Source organism: Hemitrygon akajei, chromosome 8 (assembly GCF_048418815.1).
Source record: "Hemitrygon akajei chromosome 8, sHemAka1.3, whole genome shotgun sequence".
Lineage (NCBI taxonomy): Eukaryota > Metazoa > Chordata > Chondrichthyes > Myliobatiformes > Dasyatidae > Hemitrygon > Hemitrygon akajei.
Genome location: NC_133131.1, coordinates 23,038,205 through 23,052,897, shown reverse-complemented (window position 1 = coordinate 23,052,897; position 14,693 = coordinate 23,038,205). Strand labels below are relative to the sequence as shown.

Here is a 14,693-nt window from a genome sequence, read left to right as displayed (position 1 = left end):
TAATCAGGTTGCATGGCTGATAAGAAGAGAGATTACATAATTATTGGACCAGCTACACACCCCTTGCCCACTTCCCTGTGGTGCTTATTACAGAGACAGTAAATAAAATTATTAAGTGTGGTATCTGCGGATTGTTTCATTTGTTGATGAGGAAAGTGCATCAGAAAGTGAAAGCAATTGCAAATGCAGTCCATTTAAATTTAAAGGAATGAATAGAAGATAAATTCTCAACTGATAAGAACTGAACTGCAAGTAGATTGTGCCACTTCTATCTAACTAGTTTATTAAACCTGGTCAACTTACTCCTTACTGCAAGTGATACAAGGTGAAATATAACCCAGAAAATAAACTAAATTATACTGTGCAACACTTGGAATGAATGCTTCGAGTGCTCCTGAAATTCGCAGTAAAATTTCTTTGCTCAAGTGTTACACCCGAGTTAAAATAAGAGTCAAAGAAATTTCATAAACAGATACTGCAGTGCAATTTTGACCATTAAACGCCAGAAGGCAGCGTGCAAATTCCTTGCTACACTTCTATTCAGAATGAAAATCAGGTTTAATATCACCGGCATATGTTGTGAAATTTGTTAACTTTGCAGCAGCAGTGCAACGTTAGATTGTTAAAGTAAATAAGTAGTGTAAAACAATTAGAAATCAACAAGCAATGTGTTAGTGTTCATAGATTCAAAGTACATTCAGAAATTGGATGGCAGAGGGGAAAAAGCTGTTCCTGAATTATTGAGTGAGAGTCTTCAGGCTTCTGTACCTCCCTCCTGATGGTAGCAATAAGAAGAGGGCATGACCTGGGTGATGGACACTGCCTTTTTGAGGCACCATATCTTGAAGATGTCCTGGATACTATGGAGGCTAGTGTCCATGATGGAGCTGACTAATTTTACAAAACCTTACTAGTCCACGAATACACTATAGACCCGGACGCCTGCTCTGCGGCTGAAAGACAGAGTCTGCATGTGGGTGGTGAGTAGGTGGGAGAGAGGAAAGGGGATGTTTTACTGGTGTTGTTTTGTCGCTTGTTGTGTTTTGTGTTGTTCTGCCGAGCTCTCCCAGCACATCCTTAGATTCTGTTGGTTGCTGACATAAAGGTTGCATTTCACTGTATTTTCGATGCACATGCGATAAATAATCTGAATCTGAAAAGGCCTTGGGAATGCTAGAAGGGACATGAAATTACTGAGCCCAAAGCAAAGTAGTTTTGATCTTTGTAAATTTTAGTGCAGGTGATTAACAGAAAACAAAACAGATGATGATCTTTCATGGATTGCAAGGGGAAAGAAGTTTGATGCTGAAATAACCAAAATGGAACCACAGTTCCAAGCACTGTCAAATAAACCTGCAGTTTTAAAACTCATTGAGGCATCCTTGTAAAATGTTCATCAGGTGGGTTGCAGATCTCAGTTACTGCAACGTATAGAAAATAGAAGATGTACATTGTGCAAGAGGTGCTTTTTACTTTAGTTATACATAATTCTTTTCCCTACACCACTCTGGGAGTAACTTCACCAGGAAGACTGCATTAAGGGTAGCTGACCACCCTTTGAAGACATATTAGGAATGGATAGTAAGAGTTGTCTTTGCCATTATCAACACCACCATGGATGCTCCCAAGCCAAAATGCAAAAGGAGGAGGGTTGGGCGTGGGAATAGCAACCTTATTCCATAAGAACACTGAGCTACAGAACTCGCCAACAGAATTTCCTAAGACCTCATCCCTGGAAGATGAAGGATCTTCGCCTAGAAGACATGTGAAGTCGTGTGGTGAAAGTAGAAGCCACAGGGCCAATTAACCTTCTATCAGCCCAAGACAGACGACTCCGGTGAGCTGCTGTTGGTAACCTATGCCCATTAGAGGTGATGGGTTTAAGTAATAGTGATTGCCATCATCAGCATCATCAGCATTATCTTGTTTAACGATACAAATAACTTACTCTGAAATTCACTTTTGAAATCATCATCTAGCTCAGTTACAAATGTTAAGTCCACAATTACCTAACTCCACAAATATCATCACACACGAGGTCCATCACAGATACAACCCTCCCCACCACTTAAGACATTTTTAAAGAGGCAGTCTGTGAAGAAGATGGCATCCATTACTAAAGACTATCTCCATCTTGATGGCCCCTTCTCATTACTACTATTAGGGAGCAGATGAAGGAGCCTGAAGATACACACTTAGCAATTCAGAAACAGCTTCTTCCTCTCTGCCTTTAGATTTCTGAAGGGTCCATGAACACTATTGTGCTATTCCTTTGCTTTGCACTATTTATTTTTGCAACTTAGGGTAAGTTTATGTCTCTACACTGTAATGTTCCTGCAAAACAAAAAATTTGACATCATTTAAGTCAGTGATAATAAATCTGATTCTGACTCTGTAGTAAACTTGCTTAATAGCTGACAAGAACAGCAAGAAAATGAGTCCGAACTAGTGCCTTTGATTACAAAGACAAGTACAATTCGCTCCAATAGCTAATGTCCCAGACTAATCTCAAACCAGTTTTTTCATTTTAATCGGACAGAGAAGAATGTGTCAAACAAACCTGTCCTCAGATACTTACATGAAATCTCCGATCCACCTCATAATTACACTGCTTCCGGAAATCCTTTTGGATAGAATGAAAGGAAAATGGACAAGATCTGGCTGTTAGTTTAAGACTCAAACCTCAATTACCAATTAGCTGCCTCATGAAGCCCACTTTTAAAGCTTAACATCACTTGTTAAATTTTACCAGTCAAACCAAGAATAACATCTTAAAAATCTAGTAAACCAGCAAAATGTTACCTCAACAAATACCATTGCATTAGATATCTAATGATGTCAAGCAGCCAGAAAAAGATGCACATGGTGCAGTGAGTGATTACTTCCAACTGTGATCAGCATTTCTTTGTTGTTAGAACTTTTTATACTGAGTTATGGCATTTGGACAAGGTCACCCCACTTACAGGAAGGAGGAAAAGTGAGAGGACTATTACATCATGGTAAATAATATTGCCAATTCATGATTAGAAGGAAGGGATTTGAGAGAAGGGTTTTCATAATGTCTGGAGTGTAAAGCAAAGGTACAATTAAAAACATGTAAGCCCAAAAGTATGACAGGATAATAGCCAACAAAATAAGGCAAATATAGTATGAGGGATGAGGTCATTAACTGTGCTGGAATCTGCAGAAAGATTTTTCTTTGTTAATGTTGTGAAAGTAGTCATGGGCGTAGAAGGAACCATCATTAAGAGGAAAACGATTATCAAAATTGAACTTGATTAATTTAATCAGAGTATTTGAATTGTTGAATTTATTTTCCCCTGATACTTTATTGTATCCTTACTTCACGGAATGTGAGATTATTCTATCTTTCTGATTAACAGCTTTACATGTAAAAAACAAAGGGCAGAACCACTTTTAAGACAAATTATGTGGAATTAACTACTTTTATATCCCATTAATACAAATGGATTTGGATTGAGAAATCAGTAAATTGGATAGTCAAGGGTTTAATCAATTAAATTACAGTTTGATGATATTCTTATTTTCTATGCAGGCCATTATGCTTTTGATTATTTGTTTGAGATAAATGAGAATTGTTTTAATGAGACAAAGTGGGCTATACCTTCTGTGCGACAAGGAAGGTCAGGCGCCGAATACCGTGGTCAAACAGAACTGATCTCTGGAAGAAAGAAAAAGACATTTTCAAACTACTGCAACAGACCAACGTTTTTGCCCATATGGGTAAAGATAGCCCATGGTGTAATAAGCCATACAGGCTGAAAGATCCAATCTAGTTCCAATCACATCGTGAGGAGCAGTATGCTGTAGAATTTGAGGTTTCTACAGAAAAATGCTTCTATGTTTGTATTTAGATATTGGGTGAACAGTTGGATGGTTTCAAATGGTTCTATATTACAATAGCACACCCACACACTATCATTGAGAAATCAGGCATGTGAACGACATAAAAGGGTGAACCTGTCACTGCAACCACTGGATCAACTCCTGTACACTAATTACCCTGCTATTTGCAGCAGCAGACCATTGGCCAGGCTGCATTTGTTTCAGAGTACTGCCCAAATTCACCATTAACTCACCACAGTTGATCAGCCAGTCACTGGTCATCTTTGCTGAGCACACCATCCTCATCCATAACCTGGCTGCACATCATGTCTACAAGCCTTTGCTCCTCCTTATCTGTGAGCCAGCACATACCTTCCCACTCTACAGCACCGCATCCCTTCCCACCTTCAATATTCATTGCTTTATTCAGCTCCCTAACTCTTCTAATCCTAATTTCAACCAGCTAACAAGCTACCTTGAACTATTTCATTGACCAAGGTATAGAACAAACCTTAAAACATTCTTGAATAACGTAGGACTTATTTCCTTTGCCAAGTTAACCCAAGGTGGGTGCAGGCTCCATTTTTTAACCTGTCCAGGATTTGGTATGCTAAGAAGACTATTTGCTAAAGGCTGTAAAGGATTGAACAGACTGATGTAGCACTTCAGTTCTACGTAGGCCAGGCCAGGCGAGGGTAATTTTTGCTACCCTGAAGGATCAGAGTGAATGAATGAAAGTCAGGTGCCAAGCTAAAAACTTACATACATTTTTATTCCCTCAACATTTTCCCCCAAACCAAATTGAACTCTATCTGCCTTGGTGGGACCTGAACTTTCTGAAATATTAGCTCAGTAACAAACACCATGGCACTATACCCTTTGTTATTTATACAGAAACCTCTTATAAGCCTCCTATTAATAATAAACAATGATTAATTAGCATTTTGTTCTAGAACATTGATACTATTTTTCAGCTGAGGTTCTTATTATTTCTTGGACAATGACAGGTCATAAATCCAGTAGGAAGTTTGTTGTTCATGTAACATAAATGACCTAATCATGCAAAATGTCACCCAAACACTGAAATTCACTTTGTCAAAAAAATGAACTGATTATCGGGCACCAGCTGTCACACACTAGGGATTACCCACATGGGACATTCTCCAGGTGAAAATATTCATCCAGGAATCTCGGACATCTCGTCCAAACATAAGCGGCATTCAAATTATTGGATCTATGCCAGTTCTTCAAAGAAAATCTAACTGGTCTCAATTCCCTGCAGTGCTTCAAATTATTTTCCCCGTGCTCTGTCTGATTCTGTTCCATCGTACCTATAAACAGTGAGCTTCCAATCGTAACCTAATTTAAACTAATTGGCCAGGGGATTGGGAACTGGAGTGATAGGGATGAGGATAGGGCACTTGGTTTCCAAGTCAATGCATTATGTAGTGAGACTGTGAGGAAGGGCAAACCGATGACAGGGTATAAGTACAGTCAGCGGAATGAGTTGAGGTGTAACATGGGGACAAAATCAAAAAGGGTGACGAATAAAGGACTGGAGGTCAGACATTTGAATGCACACAGTATACAGAATAAGGTAGATGATCTTGTAGCGCAGTTAGATATTAGCAGATATGAGGTTATGGGCATCACTGAGTCATGGCTGAAAGATGATAACATAGTTGGGAACTTGACATCCATGAATACATTTTGTATCGAAGACATGGGGCAGGTAGGCTGAATTGGTGGCTTTGTTGGTAAAAAAACAAAAATCAAATCTTTGGAAAGAGGTGACATAGGATCGGAAGATGTGGGTAGAGTTAAGAAACTGCAAGAGTAAAAAGACCCTGATGGGAATTATATACAAGCCTCCAAACATTAGCCAAGATGTAGGATATAAATTACCACAGTAGGTAGATTGGGAAAATCAGTTTGGTGCTGGATCCCAAAAGAGGGAATATGTAGAATGCCTGCGAGATGACTTTTCAGAGCACTTTGGGGTTGAGCCCAATAGGGGAAAGATAATTCTGGAATGGGTGCTGTGTAATGAACCAGATTTGAATAGGGAGAAGATTTTTAAGGTAAATGAATCTTTAGGAGGCAGTGATCATAATATGACAGCATTCTCCCTGCAGTTTGAGAGGGAGATGATAAAGTCAGATGTATCAGTATTACAGTGGATGAGGGAGAAGCTGGCCAAAGCTGATTGGAAGGGGATACTATTAGAGATGATAGCAGAACAGCAATGGCTGAAGCTTCTGGGGGCAATTCAGAAAGTGCAGCATAGATGCATCCAAAAGATGAAGCAGCATTCTTAAGGGGCGGGGAAGACAGAAGAAGCAACCGTGGCTGATTGGAAGGATTGGGAAGCTTTTAAGAACCAACTAAAAAGCCAGAAGGAGTGAAAAAATGAAATCTGAAGGTAAGCTAGCCAGTAATATCAGAGGATACCAGAAGTACTTTCAGATATATAAAGAGTAAAAGAGAGGTGAGAGTTGACTCCAGAAAATGATGCTAGAGAGGTAGTAATGGGAGGGGGGGGGGGCAAAAGAAATGGTGGACGAACTTAATAAGCATTTTGCGTCAATCTTCACTGTGGAACACTAGCAGTATGTCAGAAGTTTGAGAGTGTGAGAGGGCAGAAATGAGTGTAGTTGTTATTACTAAGAAGAAGGTGCTTGGGAAGCTGAAAGGTCTGAAGGTGGATAAGTCACCTGGACCAGATGGACTACACCCCAGGGCTCTGAAAGATTATGGAGGCATTAGTAACGATCTTTCAAAAATCACTAGATTCTAGAATGGTTCCAGAAGATTGGAAGATTGCAAAATACCATTCCACCCTTCAAGAGGAGAGGGAGGCAGAAGAAAGGAAATTATAGAGCAATTAGCCTGTCTTCAGTGGTTGTGAACACGTTGGAGTCCATTATTAAGGATGAGGTTTCAGAGTATTGGAGGCACATGATAAAGTCGGCCAAGTCAGCATGGTTTCTTTGCCGACGAACAAATTGGTAGGAATCCTTTGAAGAAATAACAAACAGGATAGACAAAGAAGAGTTACTGGAGGTTGTTTCAACTTGTTGATTTTGCTACCAGAGGCGAAAATACACAAAACCTGGTTTACACTAACATAGCAGGTTCCTATAAAGCAGTCCCTCGACCCCACATTGGACTGTCCTATCACTTAATCAGTAATGTTAATTCCAGCATTCAAACTAGTGATCCAACATGTCAAGCTAGTTCTAAAGGTGGTGAAAACCTGGCTCGATGGTGCACTGCAGGACTGCTTTGATAATATGAACTACAGAATGCTCAGGGAGGCTGCTCCCTATAGTAAGCACGTTAAAATTGAGGAAGATGTGGATTCTGTGACCAGCCACGTAGAAGTGTACCGAGGATGTTACCATCACAAAACAAATCCAGGTGAGGGCAAATCAGAAGCCATGGCTTACTGCAGAAGTCCGTGCCAGGCTGAGGGATCATGATGAGGCCTTTAGATCAGAGGTTATGACAGTTCTCAGGGAAGCAAGAGCTGTCCTTTTCCACCCCATCAGGAAGGCAAAAAGGGAGTACTCTAGGAGAATTTACAGCCACTTCTGCAACACCACAGACAAGATGTGCACGTGGCAGGGAATTCAGAAGAGTACAGACTACAAATCCACCCTATGCATCAGTGACCTGGATACTTCACTATCTGAGAGGCTGAATGTCTTCCTACACCCAGTTTGATGGGCAAAACAAAGTGCTGACGAGGAAGGCACTCCTTCCCCTAAGGGAGCAGACAGTCTGTCTGGGTGAAGCTGAGGTGAGGTAGACCCTGGCCAGAGTAAACCCATACAAAACTGTGGGGCCCGATAATATACCAGGTCGGATTCTGAACGACTGATCAACCCAGCGAACAAAGTTGCTGACGGATACATTCAACATCTCTCTGGAACAATCCATTGTCCCCTCAGCTTTCAAGATGGCAACCAGCATTCCAGTGCCAAAGGCAGCAACAGTAACCTGCCTAAATCACTATCATCTGGTGGCATTAACATCAATCATTATGAAATGCTTTGAGCAGCTGGTTATTAAAGCCTTTCTCCTGGCTACATTAGACCCTTTCCAGTCGCTTATCACTCAAATAGATCCAATGATGATGCAATAACCTCTGCCCTCCTCTCTGTCCTGTCCCACCTGGAAAATGGGGTCTCATATGCCAGACTGCTGTTTATAGAGTTCAGTTCAGCGTTCAATGCCACCATACTCCAGAAACTGCCACCACTGGGTCTCAACACCCCCATCCTCAATTGGATACTGGACTTCTTAACGGTAAGGCCACAGTCAGTCCATGTGGGCAGCAACGTCGCTAGTCCCATTATGCTGAGCACTGGCACTTTCCAAGACTGTGTGCTCAGCCAATTGCTGATGCATGACAGTGTCACAGGATCCAGCTCAAACTGTGTCATCAAGTTTGCAGATGACATTACAGAAGATGGCCTATCAAGAACGATGACGAGACAGAGTATAGAGAGGAAATGGTGGATTGGTGTAGGAAGAACAACCCAAGCCTGAACATGGAGAAAACCAAGGAAATCACTGTGGATTTCAGACAAACTATCCCCTTTTGCAAATATATGGTTGCTCCATAGAGAGTTAAGGGCACTAAGTTCCTGGGAGTTCACATCATGGATGATCTTACCTGGTCCGTTAATATCATCTCCCTGAACAAGGAAGCACATCAGTGCCTCCACTTCCAAAGAAGATTGAGGCAAGCAAGGCTCCCCCCACCCCCATTTTACAGGAGCACCACTGAGAGCACCCTGACAAGTTGCATCTCCGTCTGGTATGGGAGCAGTCGAGTGTTGGACCAGAAGTCCCCACAAAGGGCTGTGAGAACATAGCTTCTTATGCTTCATTTTTCTTTTTGACCAAATTTACAAGGATCTTAAACCTTCTCATTCTTGCCTTTCCCCTCACAGGAACATGCTCATCCTGAATTTGAACTAGCTGACCTTTAGAAGATACCAACATGTCAAATGGGGAATTACCCACAAACAGCCCATGCTTTTGCCTGGATCCAAATATCCACCAAGTATTTTATGCCTTTCACTTTAAATTTAAAGTTAGTTGAAAGGACAGCATGGTAATGTATTGATTAGCACATCACTTTACAGCTTCTGCAATCAACTGGGGTTCAATTCCTGCCAATTGAAAGTTACAGGGAAAGGCTGAACAAGTTAGGTCTTTATTCTTTGGAGCGTAGAAGGTTGAGCGGGGACTTGATAGAGGTATTTAAAATAATGAGGGGAATAGATCGAGTTGACGTGGTTAGGCTCTTTCCATTGAGAGTAGGGGAGATTCAAACAAGAGGACATGATTTGAGAGTTAGTGGGCAAAAGTTTAAGGGTAACATGAGGGGGAATTTCTTTACTCAGAGAGTGGTAGCTGTGTGGAATGAGCTTCCAGTAGAAGTGGTAGAGGCAGGTTCAGTATTATCATTTAAAGTAAAATTGGATAGGTATATGGACAGGAAAGGAATGGAGGGTTATGGGCTGAGTGCAGGCCAGTGGGACTAGGTGAGTGTAAGCGTCGACACGGACTAGAAGGGCCAAGATGGCCTGTTTCCGTGCTGTAATTGTTATATGGTTATGGTTAATGCCTGTAAGGAGTTTGTACATTCTCCCTGAAACTGCGTGGGTTTCTTCCAGGTGCTCCAGTTTCCTCTCACATACCAAAGACATACGATCAGGGTTAGTGAATTCGGGGCATGCTATGTTGGCACTGGAAGCATGGCAACACTTGCAGGCTGCCCAGCACAATCCTCACTGATTTTACTTGACGCGAACAATGTATTTCACTGAATGTTTTAATGTACCAGTGACAAATAAAGCTGATCTAATCTCATCTAAATCTGTCCTCCACGGTCCTTGAACCATCTGCTGATGAAGGCAAATTTTTCTTCATTACTCTACCTAAATCTGTCATCATCTTCTACATCTCAATCAAACCGTCTCCTCTTAGCTCCAAGAAAAATATTTCTAGCTTCTCCAGTCTAATCTTGCAACTGAAATCCTTCATCGCTGCCACTAAACTATTAAATCTTTCCTGTGCCTTTCTAGAGTGTTTACTTCCATCCAAAGACGGGAGTGGGGGCTTGATTCTCATACAATCTCAAATAGCACACAAAATAATAACAGGAGAATTTTGCTTTTGTACAGAACAGGATCAATTAGCCTTTTCACAATAGCCAACAATTATAAACATTAATCTCCAAGCTCCAAAACATTAGTTTATTGCACAACTAAATATTCCCCATCACTCTTTGATCCCACCTTTTGAGTGTTCTGGATATAGGGCATAGAGGAAAGCAGCAAAGCTCTCAAGTGCAAACACGAGGAAATCTGCAGATGCTGGAAATTCAAACAACACACACAAAATGCTGGTACAACACAGCAGGCTTGGCAGCATCTATAGGGAGAAGCGCTGTCGACGTTTCAGGCCGAGACCCTTCGTCAGGACTAGCTCTCAAGTCCTCATTTACCTTCCTATACACCCACTCTTCAGGTATTTCCTCAGATATCTGCACTTCATGTATTACATTCATTCAGCTTTCCTTCCAACTCATTTTGAAAATACTGGCAAGGATCAAAAGGCACTTCCGAAACTCAGATATCAAACACCAATCCTTCTTTAAATACAAGCCAAAATTATAATGGCCAGCTGGGACACAGCTTCATTCAGCATCTAAGCACTCACATACCCTCCAGTAGTTGCAATTAAATGATGGTTTGGGAATTTGTGGATTTTTTTTTTTCCTTTCATAACCAGCAAAATTAAACTAATTGGGTTAAACTGTTGCCAAAGCCAAACCTGAATTCAGCTACTGACTCTGTGATCTTTGAGACTTACAAGTTCCAGTGCTACACTTGGTCACGCATTTACAACAAATTATCAAGATACTATCAAATGTTGCTGGTGAAAAACCCACCACTTGATTTTCCTAAAGACAACAATCAGGCACAAGATAACCTGATTTAACAATCCTATATCATAGAATAATTAAAAAAAATTGGACCCTGTACTCACCATGGAGTGCATGAACTCCCCGAACATTGTCACAAGGCCATCATCATCAGTGTCATTATCAATCTTAATAGCCACATTTAGGATATGAATGGGTTCATCTCTCATACTCTGTAAACAGAAGGCACAGATTTAGACAAAGCTATGGTAAACTAAGATTTGAGGATAAGTATTTCCATGAACTTGCTCCTAACTTTTCAATATCACAGAAACTGTACTTAGGACACACATTACAGTGAAAATCTTACTGAGATAATTGACATTTGATGTGTGACTCACTATTTGAATCATTTCACAAAAATCATTACTGTAAGGGAGTGGTATCTGATTTCTATGCCATTGACAGAATCAGAATAAAAATTGGAGCAAAGAATCACATCAATCAGAGAAAGTTAATAACAAAAACAAAAATGCTGGAAATAGTCCACAAGACAGGCAGCATCTCAAGGACAGAGAAGTTCCTGCTTTGGGCCCAATAAAGGTCACTGATATGAAACATTATTTCTGCCCTTGTTCCCACTGATGCTGCTCGACCTGTTGCATATTTCCAGCAGAGGGACTCTCTGGACAGAAATCTGACTTTACATAAGTTCTCCCATGCATTAATAACCGGATACAGTACATATTCCATTAGTTTAATTATCAACAATAAGAATTATCGCAGGTGTATGTACAGCAATATGTGAATAGCTGGAGAAAATGGATGTTTCTGACTTTGAGAAATTGGCCTACAATAGTTCTCAAGAAAGGAACTCTTACACAACTCAGAGATTGCCTGCATTTTTTGTTCTGCAACCTGCAATATCTTCCACAAAACCATTTCCTAATAGGTTATTGAGGAACTGTTTTCAGGGTTGAGAGGGCCTTTTCTGGAATCTTCAGCAAGATTCATGAACAGATCCCATTTAAGGAATTCCTATCACAGGTATATAAAACCTCGGCCACTATACCAAAAGTCAGGAAAATAAGAACCAAGATATCTAGAGGCCATGGAAGTGGCACCAAAACTGGCATGACTGTTGTGTCATTTAATTCACCTGAAGTATCTTTGGCATTGTATAATGAAAAATAAAACACACCTTCAAAGTAGTAGAAGTAAAATCTAAGAATAATGCACAAAATGCAAATCATAAAAACAGAAGCTCTTTCAGACATCCAAGTGCAGCTAGGAAAAGCTTTCAATTTATTTCCACAACAAACAATCAGCTTTTATGTATACGAGGCGATTATAAACAATTTTGCTTTGTAGTCTTTCCATGAGGATTTTCCACATTCACCCAGCACAGAATCACTTTCTTCTGGACAGGTATTTCAGGATTGTGAGGGGAGAAAATAATCACCAAGACTGGCCATTTGTCCTTGTGCTTGAATACTCCCTCCTATGGATGCATCTTCTGTTCCAAATTTCATCTCTTTTCCAGTTTAGGCATCCACCTTCACCTTTTATCCAAGACAGTGACGTACAACTTTACAAGCTGAGGCACAAATTCAAAATCAAACCATCCAGAACTAAAACCTTCCTGTTTTGGGACAGAAACTCAGTGGGAATGGTTGGCAGCAGTGAAAATTTATTGCTATGAGACATTTGTATTTGCACCAGCCACATCCCAGGCAAGAATATGACAGGAATTTTCCAATGTCAAGGAAACTTTACATGGATTTGAAGAGAGTCTAAAATGGAAAGCAGAAGGTTAACTCCTTGCCACTGCAGTTTCTGTACCATGTATTCCAGTCAGTAACACCAGGAACTGTACACAATGCAGCGTCCTTTCTGACAAAAAAAGATTTGGCATTTCAAAGGATCTCCCACTGGACTACATTAGCTTTTCAACATTTAAAACATTAAATGGTCTTCATGAACAAATTTACTTACTTAATGCCAATTAGTACTAAACAACAAGCCTCTGCTCTGATATAGATTTCAGTGTGTAACCACAGCATTCTCATGCAAATTTAAATTTAACATCTATTTTCTGAAATACCAACAATCAATCCATCAAAAAGTCATCAAATCTAAAGTATCACCTCTTACACAGTTCTAATTTAATCCCATGAGGAGAATTCAACCTAGTTTTTAAAGCCAATATACTGCATACTAAAATTTAGAAAAACTTGTACCTAACATTCAAGAAAATCTTTTCTATATAGCTGCATTATTCTTGAACTGTGCTGTTAAAGGGGTCCAAATTAAACAAAGTATCCTTTTCCCACTATTATTCTGTTTCATTGAACTAACAATACAGGGGATTCTGGTTAGTTGGTCCATTGTTAATCGGGGCAGCTGCTTATTTGGGACAACTCTTAAAGAACAAAAAACTAATTGAGAAAATAGCTGGGATTCCCTTCATTTATTTGCGACACTATCCCTAACTGGGGCAGGAGACTGTTACCAAACAGTTTTTTTTTCAAAAATGGCATCAGTTGCGTGTGCTTGTGTGACCATTGAACTGTGCTTAGAGCAAAGTTTTTACATAGCGTCAGTTGCGTGTGTTTGTGTTCAAAAAGCAGTGATTTTAAATCACTGATAATTGGCAAGAAATAAGCAGTAAGACCATTTAGAACTGTCTTGCTCACTGCGGTTTCAAACACTTAAGACTTAGAGATGCCGGAAACAGCTGGAAGTGAAAATGAAACAATTTTACTACTTCAACAAGTTCGAAACAACAAAGAATTTGAAGGTATCAACAATCATCTTGAACGTTACAATGAAAATGAAGATTTGGAGGATGCAATTGTATGAAGGCAGACCATTATCTACACTTGGCGTCTACGCTGATTTTGTTCATTTAGTCAAAAAAAGTGACAGAGATGAATCTCTGGTGACAAGTATTAGGAACTAATACAGTTTGATAGCACTGTAGTAGTATTGGTAGTGTTCTGATTTGTTCTGTATTTCACTTAAATGTATGATTTGATACTCTATTTGTCTTTTTTTTTTGATACCTTTTTAACTTCCATGAAGCTTCAGCTAATTGGGGCAGCCACTTAAATGTGCTAAAATGTACTTGATCTGGACTCCACTGTATTTATAGTTATATATATAGTTTGCAGTTATATATAAAAATCACTGCTTATATAAAAGACCGTCAGAGACACTTCATTTAATAGTCCATGCATATTCTCATCACTGCTTCACTAACTTGAATATTACATTGGCATTCAGAAGTGATTAGTTAAATTATACTCCATACACCTGTAATTCCATGGCTATGCAAGTTACCTTGCTGTCATCTTCATCATAAAGGGAGGCGTGCCCTGATTCAGGAAATGTTGGGCTTGAAGGCGGTGAATCAGAAAAGCAGCTTGTCACATCCTGAAAGTTTCTGAAAGTACAGGAGGTACAGGTTTTCTTTCACATGTTCTAGAGCTCAACATTCAGACCAGGCTAACTGAATAAAGTTAGCACACATGAATATGTACTGCGTAATCAATTAGCCTAATACCACAACAGATCAACAGCAGACACTGTTCCACTGTTTCACTATCTCTCAATGCAAGTCAGTCCACTTTTCATCAACTATAGTGGGAGTCCAATGCAATCATGCCCTCCCCCTACCCCCAGTAAACTCCAAGACCCAAGACACTGCACCTCCTTTTACAACTGGATGCTCAACTTCCTCATTGGTAGATGTCAGTCACTACAGACCAATATTAACACCTTCTCCTAAATAACCATCAACATGTGTGCACCTAAGGGCAGTGTGCTTAGCCCCTTCCTACTCCTCTTTATATTTATAACTATGTGGTTAAGGACAGCTCTATTAACATCTGCAAATTCACGG

General features: G+C 40.0%; 1 protein-coding gene across 3 annotated transcripts in view; it reads right to left on the bottom strand.

Annotated features, from left to right (window-relative positions):
• The window catches only part of acaca (acetyl-CoA carboxylase alpha), a 276,544-nt gene that overhangs the window by 147,376 nt on the left and 114,475 nt on the right, over nucleotides 1–14,693 (bottom strand). For all 3 annotated transcript variants that reach the window (XM_073053437.1, XM_073053439.1, XM_073053438.1), the window contains 4 exons: nucleotides 14,132–14,234; nucleotides 10,915–11,022; nucleotides 3,626–3,682; nucleotides 2,579–2,623 (listed from right to left, as the gene is read on the bottom strand). In XM_073053437.1, the coding sequence (XP_072909538.1) occupies nucleotides 2,579–2,623; nucleotides 3,626–3,682; nucleotides 10,915–11,022; nucleotides 14,132–14,234 (313 nt within the window). The remainder of the gene's footprint in view (nucleotides 1–2,578; nucleotides 2,624–3,625; nucleotides 3,683–10,914; nucleotides 11,023–14,131; nucleotides 14,235–14,693) is intronic.